General features: G+C 38.0%; 2 protein-coding genes and 1 long non-coding RNA gene across 5 annotated transcripts in view; 2 read left to right on the top strand and 1 right to left on the bottom strand.

The window, feature by feature from the left end:
• Window positions 1-13698, top strand: part of hipk2 (homeodomain interacting protein kinase 2) — a 93920-nt gene extending 80222 nt beyond the window's left edge. The window contains exons 8-15 of one of the 2 annotated variants that reach the window (XM_079873439.1): window positions 1554-1776; window positions 2285-2397; window positions 6153-6283; window positions 8577-8756; window positions 8921-9241; window positions 10011-10258; window positions 11141-11292; window positions 11374-13698. In XM_079873439.1, coding sequence (XP_079729565.1) covers window positions 1554-1776; window positions 2285-2397; window positions 6153-6283; window positions 8577-8756; window positions 8921-9241; window positions 10011-10258; window positions 11141-11292; window positions 11374-11832 — 1827 coding nt within the window. In that variant the 3' untranslated portion in view covers window positions 11833-13698. The remainder of the gene's footprint in view (window positions 1-1553; window positions 1777-2284; window positions 2398-6152; window positions 6284-8576; window positions 8757-8920; window positions 9242-10010; window positions 10259-11140; window positions 11293-11373) is intronic. The other variant, XM_079873440.1, reaches the window with a different exon arrangement.
• A 1521-nt stretch (window positions 13699-15219) lies between these two features.
• On the bottom strand, window positions 15220-20246 carry LOC307159825. Its single transcript, XR_013821451.1, has 2 exons — window positions 20186-20246; window positions 15220-15349 (listed from the first exon to the last, which is right to left on the bottom strand). It is a non-coding gene; the product is annotated as an uncharacterized lncRNA (long non-coding RNA).
• LOC307159812 (UPF0606 protein KIAA1549) overlaps window positions 19576-20502 on the top strand; it is a 53611-nt gene continuing 52684 nt past the window's right edge. For both annotated transcript variants that reach the window (XM_079873437.1, XM_079873438.1), the window contains exon 1: window positions 19576-19762. The gene's annotated coding sequence lies outside the window, so the exon portion shown is untranslated. The remainder of the gene's footprint in view (window positions 19763-20502) is intronic.

Below are 20502 nucleotides of genomic sequence, written 5' to 3' on the forward strand. Positions count from 1 at the left end.
TTTTCTGACTTTTTATTTTCTGAGATAGAACAGAAAGACGTGAAAATAGAGGCTCAAACCCACATTTTTCATATTACCACCACAGCTCAACCTTTTTATGTTTGAGCATGCCCGCATACCACTAAGCCATAGCTTAGGTCTGAAAGGTCTGGCTTAGTTTTGGAAGGTCTGAACCGGCACATGAGATCCTGAGTAGGCTAGACTCAAACCCACATTTCCCATATGAGCTCCAAACCTAAAAATATTTATGCTGGAGGAGCATGCGCGCAGACCATTAAGCCATAGCCCATATCCTTATTTTTATTTTATCTTTTTAAGTTCTGAAAAGGCACATGATTAAAAACTTGATTTGGCCAGACACAAACCCACATTTCTCATATTAGCACCATGGCTCAACATATTGTCTGAGCATGTGTGCCAACTGCTAAGCCATAGCTCAGACCATTTTTTTTATTTTATTTGAGAAGTTCTGAACAGGCACATGGAAACTTGTGGGTTTAAGCCTGGCCAAAGCTCACATTGTTCATGCCGGCGCATTTGCGCTGAACGCTAAGCCATAGCTCAGACAATGTTTTTTTGTTTTTGTTTTTTTAATGTTTGTTTATTTTGGACATGGGAACTTGAGCAGTATAGACTCAACCCCAGATTTCCCAAATAGGCTTCGTGGCTAAAAATATTTATGCTGGAACATGTGCACTTACTGCTAAGCCATGGCTCGGACCTTCTTTTTCGTTTTGAGCAGCCCTTTCCTCTCTCTGGCGATGTTACCGCACTCATATTTTACTTCTGGCTATATTTTTGGCTTGTGCTTTCATTATAGAGCGAGAGTGACTATGATGGAAGGACCTGTACAATTCTTTTGAGAAGCACATTCGGTTCACCGTTCTAGATGGAGGAGTGGGAGTTCCCTCGTTCATCAAACCCTCTAGACGCGCAAATTCCACATTGATAGATGAATAAACAGATGAATGTGCCGCAGTCAGGCCGGATTAAAAAGCACTGGAGGGGAAATCTAGAGCAGAGGCTTTGAAGAACAGATTTTTTTCTCCCCTCACCAGTTAGATATGTGTGTATATTTAATCATAGCTTTAGCACAAAGAGGGATCATTATCTGCTGCTAATGAGACTGAGCAAATTCAATGAGTTTAAGGGTTGATGGAGACTGTAACACAAGAGCATTGATTGAAGCTCTCTCACCTCCTCTCTCCTCTTCCCTCACGCTCAATAAGTCATTTTATAGAACATGCCTGAACCTTAATGCCGTCTGCACCCAATAGCATCTAATTTGTTGAATTTGTTGTATTCGCTTTGAAAAATTACTTGACATCAAGCATGCTTCCCGTGCCTGCAGTTTTCATCAGCTAGTTTTTTTTTTGAACATCCATCCTGCATATTGAGAAATATTTTAAGGAGTTTATGTTTATCATTTGCTATTCTTTGAAATTTTGCCCCGCATCCCTCTCATCGTTGTTCCACCCAATCCCCACACCCACTTCCTCATGCTTTTGTTTGTTTGTCTTTGTTTGTTTGTTTTATCCCATCGGTTCCTTTAGGCCACCAACCTGGCTCCCTCTTCCACCAGTGCCACCCTTTCCCTTACCAATCCTGATGTCTCCATACTAAATTACCAATCTGCACTCTACCAGCCTTCTGCGGCCCCCATGGCTGCCGTGGCCCCCAGGACCATGCCCCTCCAGCCCGGTGCACCACAACTCTGCGCCGCCCGACCCGATCCCTTCCAGCAGGCCCTCATCGTCTGCCCACCTGGCTTCCAAGGTGAGCGCTGTTTTCATTTAAACTAAACCCATCTTTGGCTGTCACATACAATAAATGATGCTAAAGTACTAATTCACACATAAATTACAATTCTGCATTATAGACTTACCCTAGTGTCTTTCCGAACTTCTTTAATGTTTTTTTTTCTGTTTTTAAAAAATCTTTACCCAACTCTTTTCATATAACAGCAGTTTATAGTATCTACATCAGACAAATAGGTCAAACAACATTAAAGTATCATAAAAGTGGTCCACACGACTGGTGCGCTACATTCCAAGGCCTCTTAAGCCACACACTAGATACATTGACACTTGCTTCCAGATTCAACAATGAAAAAATTGAAATTTCAGTCAGGTTATCATACGGATAGAAACTACACTGCTTAATTTCTGAAGGATCATGTGACACTGAAGATAAGAGTAATTGCTTCTGAAAAATTCATGAAACAGAATGAGCTGTTTCATAAATTTGGCCATCTAATTATGTTTACCTTGTTATTTCTTCCCAGGTTTGCAAGCATCACCCTCTAAACACACTGGCTACTCAGTGCGGATGGAGAATGCAGTTCCCATAGTAACACAGGCCCAACCTCTACAGATCCAGTCAGGCCTTCTGACACAGGTATAGCCAGACATTGCCCCCATTGCCATAGCAATACAAAGCCACATTTCCTAAACTAATTACACCCTTCAGCCTTTCCCAAATTCTCAATTACATCCGAATTTGGCTCCAACCAAAGAGCAATTAGCATGACCTACTTTGTTTTAATGATAAAAGTATAATTCACTTTCCCTTTAACAAAATCAAGAAGACACTCTCATTTCATGGCAAATAGATTAATTGAAGCCAGGTTGGATTTATCTCATAATGCTCTGCTGTATCAACTGGAGTGACCTGCCTTTACCCTGCCAGAGATTTTACCCCACTGATGGTTTGCTTTCCTGCTTCCACTAAGGTCCAGGGAACTCTGCTCCTTTCGTGGAGTTAGAGGAAGTCAAGCTTTGATGAGCAAGGCTGAGGTTGCCTTTAAATGAGGTCTGTGAGTGCTGAGGGATTTGTCTACCCTCTGGAGCCGCAAGGAAGGGCCCAGACGGCTTTTAAAATTTGAGACAGGGTGGGGAGGTTCAGAGCCGTTTAGCTAATTTGTAATTTATCCTCAACATTTCCTAGAGCTCTTGCTGCTGTTTTAAGACTCTACTCTTCTGCTTGAAAGAATAGTTCAGCCAAAAATGAAAATGATTTACTCACACTCATGTTGTTTCAATCTTGTGTGACTTACTTTCTTCAGTGAAACATAAAAGGTGAATTTTTGAGCAATATCCTGGCCACACTTTTAAATTGAATGAAAGTGAAGGAGGAGAGTAGCTGTGAAGCTCCAAAATGACCAAATAAATAGTATCAGAAAAGTAGTCCATATGTGTTCTTTTCCAAGTCTTCTGAAGCGTTGTGTGAGGAACAGACCAGAATTTAAGTCGATATTTACTGAAACTCTTGATATGCATTCTAGCTGTCCTTTGGCATGTTCATGAGAGTTCATGAAAGAATTAGCAATACCCAATTTGTGAATGAAACATTGTTTTGAATCAGATCTTTTCAGTGAATCTGTTGATCCCGTTCATAAAAGTAGGCTGAATAATTGATTAACATATTAAACTGATTCAGTTCTTGAATTCAGTTGACAGCTTACTAGAGGAAAAGTTTATCTGTGAATAACAATCTAAATGGTCTATTTTATCACACAAAGCTATAATATGGCTTAAGAAAACTTGAAATATGGCGCACATGTACCACTCTTATGATATTTTTACAATTTTTTTGCAACCTTTTTGAAGTTTGAAGCTCCAGTCTCCATTCAGATTTCCAAGCAAATCATACAAGTTTCAAAGTCAAACAACATGGCAGTGAGTAAATGGTGCATAATTTTTATTTTTAGTTGTGCTATTCCTTCAAATAAAGTCTACGGATGCTTAAAGGCAGGGACCGAGGTCAGGGTGACGAGGTTCACAACGGTTTAGCTAATTGTAATTCGTCTACAATCTTTTTCAGTATTGCTGAGTTTTGCTTATGTCGCTGTTTCGTGACTACACTCTATTTCTTAAGTACTTTACAGCGTCTTTATTGTTCCTCACGTACAGGAAAGCCTGTGCATAAAGTCCACGGGTGATTATCGGAGCACTGCATTGGGAAAGGCAGTTTCTCCAGAGTAAAGATTGGGGATACTTGTTTATCATTTCTCCAGGGCCTAAACCGCCCATTCTTCCCCCCTTCAACCCAATCACCCAAACCACATCGCTTCTGGTGCCAGTGGAGTGGGATTCTAGAAGGCCTCAGCTTTTATCTAGAACAGGAATGCAGAAAATGCGAAAACAATTGGCGAGAGAGCGGCGGTGCTTTCAGAGCCCTGGGGGTGACAAAAGGCTTTCACCCTGTGAGGGCAGAAAAGCTGTTAGGGGGGTAGTCGCAGAGATGGCCTTGCATGGAAAACTCTTATCTGGGTTAGCGTTCCAGGCCAGACGGAACAATTACACAACCCGACCCAGAGTGAGAAAGGAGGATGCAAAGTGTCAGGAATGTAGGCAAAGGGCTTTGGGGACATAGTTCGGATGAAATTATTTGTGTCATGGGCGGAAGAGGTATGTAGAGGTGTTGCCACATACTGAAAGTATGCACTTTTATGCTAAGGCTAAATTAAATAGGCTAAAAAACAGTTTCTCTCAGTTAAGCTGTAATTTATATACAATGTAAACTGTATATTTATATATATATTATTAATAAAGCACTTCAAAAATAAAACAAATGACAATGATAAGCTGATTATAGTTTGAGAGTAACATACTGAGTACATAATACCAATCCCATGCACTCTTGTGATAAAATTGACCTTAAATTGCCAGAATTCCTGAAAAAGGCCCAGATTCACACCTCTCACAATGATAAATGCCTTTCAAACATCGTAAAAGCATTTTTTTTCCCCACTTTTTCTCCATTTTGTGCAAGTGCTGTGGCCCATACAGATGGGCCGGTAAATAGATGTGCAAAGAGTATTAAAGAAACAATTCATTAGTTGTACATTAAACTGCTAATCAATAAAGCTGCATTAAACTATTAGAGCTGCAGGCACTCTTCTTCAAGCTCACGTCTCTGGGCAAATTATGCCTGGCACTCCTCGCTCTCCTCACCCGCCATACAAAACAGCTCCTCACAAAGCCTCTGAATGGGGGCCCCTGAATTTAATTAAAGTCAGAGCTGATTTGGAAAATGTCTCGCACATCAGCACACTGCCTGGGAGATGCCACATCTCTTTATTAAGGCAGGGTCTTATCTTTTTTATAGACATGAGCCAAGGCCGTACGCAGTATGCAGGGCCCCATCTCAGACCCTCATCTATGTAGATACGGTGCCAAGGTATCGAGGGAGAGAAATGAATGAAGTTCCAACGAAAGTGGCCCAAGCTTTTTTGTTATTCCGCAGGGAGATCTTTTATGTTGTCCATAATTTGCTTCTTCATTTTCTGACCAAGAGAATAATTACTAAAAGAAGATGGATGCATTATAAAATTCTCCTGTACACATTTAGTTATTTTCTTACTCCGTATTTTTGTGTTGGTTTCCAGTACAAATATCTAAACATTTTTAAATCGCCATACATTTACATCAGAAACAAAATTACTTTTTTTTTTTTGTTGAAAAATGTATCAAAATGAAGTGAGTTTATGCTTAAAACAAGAAAATATGGGGTCAGAAAAAAAAATGTTTCCTCTGATTTAAGTTTATTTTTCTGACCCCATTGGCAGATATTTTATCTGGTTTTAAGCACTCAATTTGATACGTTTTTTTCAGAAAACTAAATTTTATATCTTAAGTAATTGTGCATCTCCAGTAAAGGAATCTTGATTTAAGAATGTTAAAATATTTGTACTGTAAATAAAAAGTAAGAAAACCATTTTTTTGCAGTGTGTGATGTCTCTAGGCCCAAACGCTGATGCTGCTGTGTCTTAAATAACTAAATGACCCCTTTGGTGGTTGTTTGGCACAGTTTATCACTTACTAGCGGTCATTTCTCTAAATAGCCATATCCTTTTTCTCCTCTCTAAATATGTGGGTGCAGTCCCCTGGCCTGTTTAGCTGCGGTGCAACCCTGCGATTTGATGTGCCGGGTTACGGGGTCTTTACACTGACTGCAATTAAATAGCTCGAGGTCACGGAGTCCGTGTGCTGTTGGTTGCTAGTAGGCGTTCATATCCTACTCGACTGCAATGTCCAACTAAATTGGATCACATGAGTTCTACTATCTGTCGATTTTTTGACCTTCTGCTGGAGATGTACCTCGCTTTTTTGGTGCTAACCCTCTGTTTTCCTTCCATCCTGACCTTGCAGCAGGCCTGGCCATCTGGTACTCAACAGATTCTCCTTCCGCCAGCGTGGCAGCAGCTCACACACACTTCAGTGCAACACGCCACCGTCATCCCCGACTCCATGACCAGTTCGCAGCCTCTGGCCAACTGGAGGTTAGTTGCCACTATACCATTTTGACTGCCATTTTGTTTGACCGTTGGCAAATGGGGAGTGTTCGAGAAACCATATTTTTTGCAATAGATTGAGTGCCCATCCACTTTTTCAGCTGCTTTGATTCCTTAAGTATTTTTAAGTGTTAAGAGTTTTAAGCCATGAACCAAAACCAACCAGCTAAAAGGTGAATCACAAATGAATTAAAAACGATGGAGAATATAAAACTTTGTTGTTGATTATATAAATAGAAAGAGAGATTTTTTTTTTTGGTTTATTACAAAATACACATATTATGCATATTTTCAATTTTTTCAAAATATGTAAATATTTTAAATAAGAAAATATTTAACTTGGGAGACTGACTATGATGTAATTCACAATATTTATTGGGAGTGGGTGCTAAAGTGTTAATTTGATTGTCGCAATTATCTGATTGGTGGAGATTTCTTTGCAGAATCATGGGTAATGTTGTTTTTCACCAATTCTGTTGTTGAAAATTGTTATTTTAAAAAAGTATTCAAAATAATGCAGGCTGAGGGCTTCAACAAAAGCATTTCCCATCGATTAGCAACCTCGTAACTCAGAGTTGGTCTGTCTTTAAAGGTTTATAAGTTATCGTTCAAAATCAATTCCCTATGGAGAAAATGTGCTTTTTTACTTCTGTTTCGCTCTATTTCGTTGAGATGTTGGTGCCACAGAAGCTTTTATTTATTTTTTGTTTCTTTTATTTAGCTGAGCAGATCTGGTAAAATTTCGTCATGTTTAATAGGGTTTCCATTAGTATTTCGAAACCAATTATATCCTCACAAAAACATAACTTATACCGTGCTGATTATAAACAGGTCATGTGGAACTCAACTGATCTGTTTTACGATATCATGACTGGTGATGCATATTTTTCACGATAGTTCAGTACCGCAACACTGGGTTTTTATAATCCCCTAGATTATTAACTAAGCAGAATGAATTATCTAGGTTGCTTAGTCTGCAAATGCACCTACAAAGCCAACATGCCTTTGAATTATTCATTTGAAATGCAGGAAGAGAATATTTTAAGACTGATACTCATTATATTCTGGATTTGTTTAGAATTCATGTTGGTTTCTTGTATTAGAACAGTGCAGGAGCGTGTCTATGGCCAGGACAGGGTAATGGAGTCAGGTCGTGCTGACCTGCATGATGTGAACGTATTACAGAATAATATCTGCAGATCATCACATCAGCGCCTTAAGCTCAGCCCGGAGGGCTCTATAGTCCCAGTCCGGTTGGAAAAGTGTCGCACTTTTACTGCAGAGATCCTCCTCTGAGATCTATTGCTGTTCTCTTCTCTTCTCCTCTGCTATTTGCTGCAGTCACTGCTGCCTCCTCTGGCCAAATGTTGCATTGCATTTATTCTTCATTGAGATACAGTTGTAGTTGATGATTGAAGACGATGGTACAGATATCTAAATCTAGTTAGTAAAAAATAACAATGTTTATTCCTATGTATAAAGTATTTAATTTTGAGTATTGCTGTAGTATCAACTTATTTTGGTCCATTAAGGAGTTGCATACATTTTATCTGTAGAATATTTTTTGTTCTCCAGTAGAGCATTGTACACTACAAATATCCTATTTTTAATTATGTGTGTTTGGTTTGACAGTAAAACATTTAAACATCCTTAAAATAAGGTACAGTAAATTCACACAAAAAAAAGCTAAATATCACAAAATGCTAAGAATAATTTTTAAAGTATGTATCTTGGATAAATGATAAATTTGTAGGTCTCTAAAGCAAAATTATTTAGTAAAAAATGAAAATTTTTAGTGTAAAGCCTTCAGTAAGTGCATTTTGTCTCATTCCATTACATATTTATCATTTGGATTAAGCATATTTATTCATATTATCTGGCAATTTTGCTAGCCAGGTAAATTTGTCTTGTTGAAAGAATGTTTAGAAGACTTACAAGTTACTGATCAAACAGATTCTTTTAGATTAATATTATTATATATTAATATACACTACTGCTCAAAAGTTTGTTGTCAGTAAGATTTTTTTCAAAGCAATTAATCAGCATATTAGAATGATTTCTGAAAGATCATGTGACACTGAAGACTGGAGTAATGATGCTGAAAATTCACTTTAAAATATGTTAAAATAGAAACACTCATTTTTAAATTGCAATAATATTTCATAATAATAATCAGTTTTACTGTATTCGTGATCTTATAAATGCAGCTTTGGTGAGCATAAGAGACTTCTTTCATATAGGTGATATTTCATTATAGGTGATGCTCATTGTTTCGTTTCAGGAATTCACATCCCCATGGCAGCCATTACAATCCCATTATGCAACAGCCAGCCTTACTGGCAGGTCACGTCACCCTGCCCTCTCAGCAACCTCTCAATGTGGGTGTGGCTCATGTCATGAGACAGCCATCAAACAACAGCTCCTCCTCCAAAAAGAACAAGCAGCACCAGATAAACAACAGGTCAGAAAACCCTTACTAATAAAACTAAGACAATTTTACCATGGCATCAGATGGGAATATTCATATATGTTGGTATTTAAATGGTACCTCAATGAATGCCATGGTATAATGTTAAAAAACATTCGTACTGAAATGAACTTTAGAATTGTTTTATTCTTTCTTAGGAACGTGTCCGCATACGACGCGCCCTCCACCCAGACTGTGACGTCCCCACAGCGCTCCAAGCGAGTGAAGGAGAACACCCCTCCTCGGTGCGCCGTGGTTCAGAACGGCCCGTCTTCGACGTGTGCCCCATCACAGACCTGTGGAGGAGGGGGATGGGGAGGCGAGCAGGCATGTAGCACCACTCGAGACCACCACGGTCAACACAACCCACCGCGTCAAACCATCGTGATCCCCGACACCCCCAGCCCGGCCGTCAGCATCATCACCATCAGCAGCGACACGGATGAGGAGGACGACCTCAAACAGCCCACTAACACCAGGTCGGAAAAATGGGACGAGCCATTTTAGCACACATTAGTTCTGTAATATGACATATTTTTGAGAGAAAGCGGGAAGTGATTTAGGACAGAACTTGATTATATCCTTCAGGATTTGATTGTGATTTTATTAGGGTATAATATTGGTTAAAGGAATAGTTCACTCAAAAATGAAAATTCTGTCATCATTTATTCACCCTCAAGTTGTTTCAAACCTGTATGAATTTCTCTCTTCTGCTGAACACAAAGGAAGATAGTTTGAAGAATGTCGATAACCAGACAGTTGATGGACCCCATTGACTTCCATAGAAAAAAAATACTATGGAAGTGAATGGTGTCATCAACTGTCTGGTTATCAACATTGACAGAATTTTTTTTTTTAAGTGAAATATTCCTTTAGTATTTTCCTTGGTCATGTCAAATCATTTCAGAGGTGAAGAAAGTTGTTACATTTTGATGAAAGATTATAAAAATGATTTGTTTTCTGTGGAATGACTGATCTGTTATCTTATGAATATGATATAAAATGAATATGAATAATCTTGCACAATAAGACCAGGGACATTTATTGATCAGGGAAAAAAAAAATGTTTTTTTAAATACCTGTTCAGCTCAGGGAAAATACCAGATAATGCTTTGGAAATGAATTTGGTAGTCTTGGGAGTTGGACAAATATTACATTGTGCATCATTACACAAAACAATGTTTGAATAAATTTACATGCATATTACATAGTTTTTATTTCCAATGAACCTGTTTTGCCTTCTCACAGCACGTCATCTAAACATAGGAAGAATGTCATCAGCTGTGTGACGGTCCATGATTCCCCTGACTCTGACTCCAGCAATACCAGCCCTTACGCTGTTGAGTCCCGGGCTAATGGTCCCAACGCCAACAGCTACGACTCCAAAGTTGCTGTCCTGGACAACTACAGCAACGGGAACCCCCGCACCATCATCATCCCCCCACTGAAGAGCCAGACCAGCGAGAATCTGGGAGAGTGTGATAGACTCTTGCCTGGTGAGACAGGGGAAGGGCTGATAAGATGACAGAGAAAAACGGGCATCTGGCAGGGCCTGAATCGAGCATCAATTTAAAGGGACAGTTCACTGACAGCCTCTGATGTGCAGTGTTGATTTATTTAGTAGATTTATGTGCCTTTTCAAAAGCTATAGATAGTAAAACAATTTATAGAGGTAATTCAAACAACTCAGATCTGTTAACATTTGTCAGAAGAATATTTTATTACAATGCAAGCTCGAATGTGATGAGCACTATTGTTTCGAAACATTACTATGCAGCTTTCGCGAATACTTGATTCTAATTGGTCAACCGTAGAATTCTGCAGACAAATTTTTATAAGGACCGCTAAACTAAAATTGATCCAGGCAAACGATTTCCAACATAGCTGTGCCAATAATTAACACAATATAACCATTTTTTATTCATTGCTTATTTGTTTGTTTACTTTTATTTTTATTTTATCGGAATATGTCAGCCAATACTTCTAATGTTATTTCCAAAAATATATATTTTTTATTTTATGTGGTTATTTAATGTAATATAATAAAGATTTCCTACATTTTTACAAATGTATTTATTTATTTTCACAATATATCAATTAATATTTCCAATGTTTTTTTCCCAAACAAAATATTTATTTAACATAATATAATAAATATTTCCAACAATTTTACATTTTTTTTTACATATCATCAATATTTCCCAAATGTTCCTAATTTATTTGTTTATTTATAATATTTCCAACACAAATATATTCATTTTTATATTTATTTATTTATTTATTTATTTATTTCAGTAAGTAGCCTTGTAACAATTGGGATAAGAAGTGCCAACTGTAACATAAGTTGTTGACATACCATTTTTTATTAATTCCAACAGACATGATGAACCACCAGAACTCTGCCTACAAGTTCAAAATCTCCAACGGGGGCTTGTCCGGAAACATCCACTCGTCGGGAGGCGTGTCGTACCGACAGCAGCGCACGGGGCCACACCCCTTTCAGCAGCAGCAGCCTCTAAATCTCAGCCAGGTATTTCAGTCAAGAATTTCACATCTGGTTTCATAGTTCATAGATTTATCCCAAAAAGTAATATACTATTGCTTTGTGTAGGCTCAGCAGCACATGGCAATTGAGCGCAACGGAGGTCACCGGCGGCAGCAGGCCTACATCACCCCCACTATGGCCACCCAGGCTCAGTATTCCTTCCACAACAGCCCCACCCACACAGCTAACGTTCATCCCCACTTGGCCCCCCCTCATCTGTCCGGGCAACACCTCTACACCTACACCGGCCCCACGGCCCTGGGCTCCACCGGCACGGTGGCCCACCTGGTCGCTTCGCAGGGTTCGGCCCGTCACGCAGTCCAGCACGCCAGCTACCCGCCGGGCATCGTCCACCAGGTGCCTGTCAGCATGGGCCACCGCGTGCTGCCCTCGCCCACCCTGCACCATGGCCAGTACCAGGCCCAATTTGCGCACCAGACCTACATCAGCGCCTCTCCTGCCTCCACTGTCTACACTGGATACCCGCTGAGCCCCACCAAGATGAACCAGTACCCTTACCTCTAAAGCTGAAACACTGGAGCCCAGCCAATCGCTGCTTACCATTTCTACCCTTATCCCACCTAGAGACAGAGAGACACGCTGAAGCCTATCGACCCTTAACCCCATCCCCTTGTTCCTTTCATGCTTAAACTTGAAGACAATGAAGATGCCGATGGATAGAGGAAGTGTGTTCTCGGAGGGAACGGAAGGGTACTGAGGAGCTTTCTTTTTGATGAGTTTTATTTTGCCTTCTCAAAAGGGCCAGTTAACAATTTATTTTGTGATCTGGAGGTTTTGTTTCTCTTAAAACAGAAGAAGGAGAAGGAGTTCTTGCTTTTGTTAGTTTCTTTTACAACAAGGTCTCATCAGCAGGCCGTTTGGGAGAGACAGAGTTTCGTTCGGCGGAGATTTTGTTGGCTTTTCCCTTTCTTGAAATCATTCACCGACTGTTTGAGCCCGAGGTCAGGACGTGGATGTTTTGAATTCCTGCGAGAATTTTTTTGGATGAGGTGAAATACGGATATCTGCTGCTCTTCAAAGAAAAAAAAAACATAACGATGGCCTTGAACTGTCTTAAACGTTTCCAAATTACTTGCGGCGAACGGTATTGTGCATACTCCGCCGCGCTCTCCGACAAAAACACCTGGAGGAATCTTCTGGAAATAGGACGACAAAACTTTCTAGTGTATTTATAGACTTTTCTTTGTTTGTGTTCACATTTAGAAAAGAAAAATACGTTTGTCATACCGTAGAACGTTAGCTGGGCCCCTCTTTGTAGAATGTAGCAGTCTGCACCCGTTGATTTAATGAAGAACCTTTCTTATACCAATAGATTCTTGTTTTTCCTCTTTCAATGTGATTGCACAAAGTGGTTACAATAACATAGGCATGTTCAACATGGTAGTCGGTCGTGCGTTTGCGTGCATGTGTGCGCTCAGCACATCTGTGCGACGTATTCCTCCACAGTCTTAGGTTTATCATTGTTACCTCGTAGTGCCTTACATATATTACGACAGTTTACTTGGCTGGAAACCCTCTAGAACCAGATGCTAGTCAGAGAGTTGGCTCCTAGGTTGAACATCTTCATCGTTTCGTGTTTCGTTTTTTTTAAGTTCCAGGATTAAGCATTAGCCCTAAACGTTATTTAAACGCTTCTCGTTTAGCGTGCATGAGATCTTTTACATTTACAGATACTTGCCTGGGGTAATGAACCAAAGTTGTCATTTAAAGATAAGTAACTTTTGTTCGGGATAGTGGATATAATTATATAGCGTATTTACTGTACATACCGTAGCTATGCGTTTTAGTCACCTTGCAATCAATGCGATGTCGCTGATTTTAGGCTGTATATGTCATAAAAGGGAGACTAAACGAATATTTCATGGGAAAAGCCAAGTGTCGTTCAATCATTTGGAGACTGGGCTGCACAGTTTGTTTAAAGTTAAATAAAACATACCAGGTTTGAAGAGGTTGTCTGTTTATGGAAGGCTGGACTTGGTTCAGAAACCTGGGAGGGTTCGAGAAGGAGAGTCTTGTTAGGCGTTGGAGAGACTGAGGTGCTTGTGGATTTTGATGGGAATTGTTGGGAGAGGGAGAGGGCAAATTCCACATTTTTAATGAGAATTGCATGTTGGCTTTGAGCACGTTGGTAGATGCCGAAGGAAGCCGTGCAGCAAGATTGCACACAACACTCTGATTTAAGCGTTCGTTCGAGGTTCTACGAAGATCTGTGGTGTTTTTATTCTCACGTACACCTTGGGGTTTCAAACAGCCCCATGTTGCATGACATATCTGCAACAACATGCACCGTAAATCTAAAATTGGCTGTCTTTTTCACTGTTTGTCTTACCATAGGAATCACTTATGCTACAGGCGTCCTGTCAGTATAAAGAGATGACGAAAGTGTAGAAAACTGTGGGCCAATGCTTGTCTTTTTGCTGCTTAATTTAAGGTTCAATATGCTAGCCAATCGTTCACTTTGTGTCCTAACCATGCGCTCTGTAATAAACCAATTAAAAAGAAAAGAAAAGTACGTTTATATACCCTACCATTGAAATGTTTGGGGTCAGTGAGATTTTGCTTTTAAAGAAATTCATATTTTTATTCAGCAAAGCATTAAATTGACCAGAAGTGACAGTAAAAACATATTATTATAATAATAATAATAAGATTAAAAAAAAAAATCAAATAAATGCTGTTCTTTTGAACTTTCTATTCTTCAAAGAATCCTGAAAAAAATGGTTTTCATAAATATATTAAGCAGAAAAAACTGTTTTCAACATTGTTAGTAGAATAAATGCCCCAAATCCACGTATTAGACTGATTTCTGAAGGATCATGTGTCACTAAAGACTGGAGTAATGATGCTGAAAATTCACAGGAATAAATTACATTTTATAATATATTACAATAGAAATTAGTTCTTTAAAAATGTAATACATTTTCAAAATATTTTACTGTATTATTAAGTAAATGCAGCCTTAGTAAGCATAAAAAAATAAATAAAATTAAAAAAACCTTACCAACCCCAAACTTTTGAAGAGTAGTGCACCCACAAAGGAAACCCAAAGGGAAAACTTAGTTTATTTTACAGCTTTAAAAAAAATTAACTTTTTATAATCACTTAAGTATGGAATGGAAGGAAAACTAAATAATAAACAAAAGAAAAGAATAAGCATTCAAATCAAATCGAATTAAAATAAATAAAAAGAAAAGAAAAATTACATCCATGTTTTTTTTTTTGTATTTTGCGTAGCCTGTGGCTGTGATGATGGGCTGGGTAGCCCCGCCCACAGTGAAATCTCATTGGTCCAAAATTTTCAGACATGTTCTGGTTGGCTGTGGAGGTTATGTGCCTGGTTAGGACACAGTGTTTTTTTGTTTTGTTTTTATGTTGGGCACATCAAATATATCCCCTTCTGCCCTCACGCCACAAAACTTGCATTTGAAGTAGTTTTTACTTTGAGATGTTTCTATATTATTGTTTTATTTCACTAGGTATATTGTTTTCTCATAGAGAGTGTTGCAATAATGTTCGTGGATGTTTATTATTGTTTTATGTTATATGTCAAGCATCATTTGTTTGATTTCTGGTGGTCAATATGTAACTGTGATGTTTAATATTCATATGTGGACCCTCGTCTGGTAGGAAGCATAAGTGCTCAGCCAAGATCTCACACCAGTTACGTTGTACCCGAGCCTTCAGTTTGATAGCTTGTCAGATTGATTCGTTAGGCTGTGTGTTACGACGTAGGATGCCTATAGATGTTTTGTTGTTTTTGTTGTGCATATGTTTGTTTAAGCTTAAGTTGGATGCTCATTCAAGCACACAGTTAAGAAAGGCTCCTTCGATGATACTCCCATAAAACATTCCATTCCGGAAGGAGCCATTTCTGACCGCACTGATCTGTAGTCTCCAGTCTGTCTCACCTCACAGGGACCGACCTGTACGACCAAATTGGGACTCCGCTGGCATTTAAGGAGTTTTGGTTCTTCCCACCAAAGAAATTCAGCATGTCATTGATGTGCAGACGTCTCTCTTGCTGTAACGGAGAAGGAAGAGTGAGTTTCACTGACATTTAGAAAAATAAAAACATTCATAAAAAAGGTTAGATCAGGTCGGTGTCAGAAAGGAACCTGTAAATGGCATACTAAAACGCTCTCAGATTTCAGTGCAGTTGCTTTTAACACAGTTTAATCCAGTGTTTTATACCTTTCTAAATACGTTTTGTCAGCGTTAGTGTGGACAAAACTCCCGATTTTGGATCTAATAAGTGGATTTGTGTAAAAAATAAGGCCCTCACATTTTTTAGAAAAAAGAAAATGTCAATGCCACACTTTATTTCATTTATTAAAGCTGCGGTGTGTAATTATTTACTCCTGAAGAGTATAAACACTGTGGCGCTTTAAAAATGGCTTCACTTTAACATGGGATCAACCAATGGTGAGAGATGGGGGCGTGGCTATCAGTTAGTCCAACCAATGGAAAATTGGGGAGTGTTTCGAATACAATTCTGTCTGGTGCCACTAGTGACACTGAAATTATACACTGCAGCTTTAAATTTCAGCTTTTGTAAGCTTTATTTTTTTGGTTTTAACTAAATATTTAAGAATCACAGACATAAATTAGTGCTTCATGAATTGAATCAGTACTGCTACCTTTAAACTGGTCACTAGTACAAAATGAATGTTAAATTTGAGACTAAAATATCTGATAAATATGATGATTGCTCTGGATAGTAATCACTGAAATCAACTAGAATGACTTGATCTAGCATTCATTTGATCAATGTTTTTAATTCTCATGTTTTAACTCAAATCATAGAAAGCCCACTCGCTCTACAAACGTAAATTGATGAATTATGAACAAGAAGTCATAATGATGTGCTGTTGTTTTTTTTTTCTTTGAGATTCAGGCTTTGTCTGAACTGTATACATCAATGAAGATTATGCAACCAAAATGTGCTAGAAATAAGCGTTCATGCAATTTACGATTTTGTTTTCCATCTCATGTTAAAATACTGCCTTCTCCTTTATTAACTGCACATGAAGCTTTAAGGAACCATGAATCTGTGCTGTATTGGTGCGTTTTTTTTACACATTTAGCTTCATGAATCAACAACCTACAGTCAAAATCCTACAACCGACGTTACAGGAAGCAATGGATTCAGCCACTATAAGGACTACAAAACATTCCTGAAATCTCTTGCCAGTCGAACCCCTGATAACTGTCAGATTGCTTTTAAAGCACATGATCATGAATTAACTCACAATGGATTTTTGTTTATTTTCTGTCACTGAAGTGGTCACAGTACTTCCGGAATTGTAAAGCTTTTGTTCGTTTCCATCAGATTTTTTTCCTATCTATGGGCTGAAACAGAAGCATTAGGGGTTAAATGCACCATTGAACTTGAATGAATGTGCTAAGAGGCCAAATATGACAATACGGCCATCTCCACATGTTGTTTTAGAACCAAAAAAAAAAAAAAAAAAAGCTAAACAATAATCATTATGCCCAAGAACACTCATCGCTCAACTTTTTTTTTTTTTTTAGTGACATTACTACAAGCGTGTAAAGCGTAACCTATATCACAAATAGATAAGAAACACCAGTGAATGCAAGTGAACTTATTTGTACAGAAACGTCACTCATCACACGAGTCGCCACAGTAACCTGTTATGTAGCTGTGATGCACCGTAGCCGTCTGTGCAGCCATCGGAGACGTGAACAATTTTCTACTTGCACAGCAGTGAACATTCACAGTCAAATGTAAAAACTAAATATTTTTCTACAATGTTTCAAGACCTAAGAAAGCATCCGACCCCCCGACCCCTGATTTTTGTCGACTGCTGTATGGTTTTCTCAGTAGTGTGTATCACATTAGTTGTTGTCAAAGCTATTGTGTGCTGCAGTATTTCCAGGTATACTTCTTTGTTTATTGTCCTTTTTTTTTAATTATAATTATTATAATTTTGCTTTGTTTATTGGAGATTTGAAGAAGTGTGATGTCTCATTATTTCAATCTGTTAACGTAGCATTATATGTACCCTGTACCTTAGGCTAATATTATTAAGTATGCTATGAGAATGGATATTTTACTGGCTTTATAGAATGTTAAAATGAATATAATAATGACAATAATAAGAATGATTTAACTCCTACAAATTGAGTACTTGCTACTAAGCGCTTGTGTTACCATTACAAATGTTGTGTGCTTCTCTTAATAATTTTCGTTGTAGAAAAAAAAACCGAGTGAATTTTATTAGGCTTCGACAACTAATGATAGCAGTGTAAATTCATGGAGGATTTTTAACAAACCTGGGGGTTATAGAAGAATATAGTTATTTTAATCGTTCTATTTACTAACTGTAGGGTGTGAAGGGGCTCGCGTCGTGGTGAACTATGTTATAGCTTGTTATTCACTGTTACTTTTGATCATTTTTCGGTCTCCAAGGTGAATCGAGTTATTAAAGGAAATTTGTATGCTCACATATGCATATTGTATATGTGTAGAAATGTAATCACACTTTGTCTTGGATTTACATTAAACTGTTAAGTCACGGCATCTGTCTTGTATTTTCATGCTGTCATTGTGAGTTTCTTTCGTGTTTAGTCCAGAGAATAATTATCTTCTGGTGGCACACACTAACCAGACTATCACCAAAGGCAATGCAAGTTTACCAAAAATAATCTAGTAGGGAATACTGGGACTAGTTTTCACAGCAAGGGACTCTATTTCAGTATGATTCTGAGTGAAAAGTCTAAATACACAAATGTGCATCTTGGTTTTGTATGTGTGTCTGCCGTACATCATATTATTCATAGTATTTGAAGGTGAGAACTAATCCATTTAAAATACAGCTAAGAAAGTAAAATATAAAATGATTTACATAATTATTTAGTGCTGGGTAGATTACTTAAATTGTAGTCGGTTACTGATTCCAAATTACATGCCAACATGTTTTAGTAAGTAATGTAATCTACATTACTTATTTTAGGTAATGTATTCTGACTACTTTTTAGATTACTTTTGACCTAACTCGTTTATCACATTGATTTGAATATGATAATCTTGTAACATATTGATATAAAAATACAAAGAGAGAGAAAATATATTCCATTCTTTGTTATCATCAGCATGAAGTGCATTAAATATGACATTATGTCAGGGTGTCCCAAACTGGGGCTTGTGAGTTTAATGAAAAGCGATTAATTAAATCATTAAAAATTCTAATAAATAATTTAAAAATAGAACAATCAAAATAAAACATTTACTAAAAAATTTTTACCTGCATGTCATGTGACCATTTACCGACATCAGAGATTCGTGAACTTTATTTTATTATTATTTATTATTATTATTGACTTGATATTATTATTGACCTAACTTATTTACTTAAAATCTAAGGGCTTACTTCAAGTAAATATATTAGGGCAAAGAGGTTTTGGCTAACAAAACATTTGGGGAATCCCTGCACTGCATGTACTGTATGAAATGACATAAATTTGTACATTTGAATGTGTTTGTAAGACAAAAGCTTTCCAAAGACAGCAATACATGGTTAATGACTTATAATTAAAATAATAATTAATGTGTTCACGAGGATCTGATTAGATTTGCAATGTTGAGAAAAGCTTCTTAAAAGTGAAATAATGGATGTAAATCCAGTGATCAAATGCTGTGATTCTCAGTTTTCAGTGATAGTCACATGACCAGTGGCTGTTCTGTATGTGTAATTTCATAAACCTGGAAGACAAACTGAATGTATAAGCAGTAGTAGGAACATTTACAATAAAACAAAGAAGTAGAATCAAAGAATTAAGAATAATTCACTGCCATTGTGAGAGTAACATGTAATCAATAGAAAAGTAACTGTAGTCTGATTATGAGTATTTTAAAATGTCATATAATCTAATTACAAGTACTTATCTTCTGATGAAGTAAAAAGACGCCGTTGCCCTCAGTGACCACTAGGGTGTGCTGTCACATTACCAAAACCGAAAACATTCTTGTAGCGAATCGTTCAATCGTGTTCAGAATCTCGTTGGTTGTGAAAAATAAAACATGTAAAAAGTTCCTAAAAAATAATCTGGTTCAGGTGCAGAATATGCAGCCACACAAGATCCGGTAACAAAGCGCGTTCCAGTTAAAGCACAGACGCCGGCGGAGGTGTCAATCTAACCCGGATTACTGAAGGACGGCGAGGGGAGCCAATGACCGGAGAGCCCGTACAAGACACTCCAAATCCTGCTGTCAGGGGAGGATTTAGTGCAATCCCGAGCACAGAGCGGTTGCATCTGAGAAAGTGAGTGATGTTCAAACAGTGTCCAGACACTTATGAAAAGAAAATCCCACGTTGTGTCATGCAATCATGGAAAAAAGAAGATTTAATCCTGATCTGAAACTGGATATGGACGCTATCGACTTCAGATCGCTGTAACTCAGCTTTAAAAGGTGAGGAGTTGCTTTTCTAGGCTGTGCATGTGCTAAAAGTCTTTCTTTGCTTTAAAATAAACTGATATAAATCCGATCCAGCGCAGGTATGTTTTGCAACTACAAGTTAACTCGAGTTAAATGCACCATCAATAAAACATATAACGTTATATAGACGATGTTTGCAATCATTTCTTTCAAAAAGACTCCGTTATGTGGCATACAGCAACACATCCGAAATATTAGCTCTTAGTTCCAATAGGTAATGAAGCTAGTTATAATAACACCGTGAAATCCTAATATTACAAAGTATTTCTCTCATAACCATTACAGAACAGTTAACGTTACTGCAAATCCCGACTACTAGCCTAATCCGCGTGTAACACGCGCGTTTAGTGGGGTTTTAACGCACAGTGAGTTCACAAGCCCTTGGCTTTAACTTACATTGATTCTGAAGCATGCAATATGCTATGTCATGGTGTAAGTTTAGTCATTTGAAAGGAGCACACTATTCAACAATGTTTGGATCTCTGCGAGACTCGGTTCGTGTGATATTGCACGATAAAGATGTCCGATTCATGAAAACGAATCGCTCTTTTGAACTGGATCTTTTTGGTGAATCTATTGAACAGGTCTAAATGATTCGTTCACGAATCTGTCGGAATCGTTCCTGGTGGTTCTCGAGTGGGGATTCCAATTCATGTCCGAGATGAGTGAAGTGATTTGTACAGGATTTGATAAATAGGGCAAAGTTCATTTAA

This window comes from Squalius cephalus (assembly GCF_949319135.1).
Source record: "Squalius cephalus genome assembly, chromosome: 6".
Lineage (NCBI taxonomy): Eukaryota > Metazoa > Chordata > Actinopteri > Cypriniformes > Leuciscidae > Squalius > Squalius cephalus.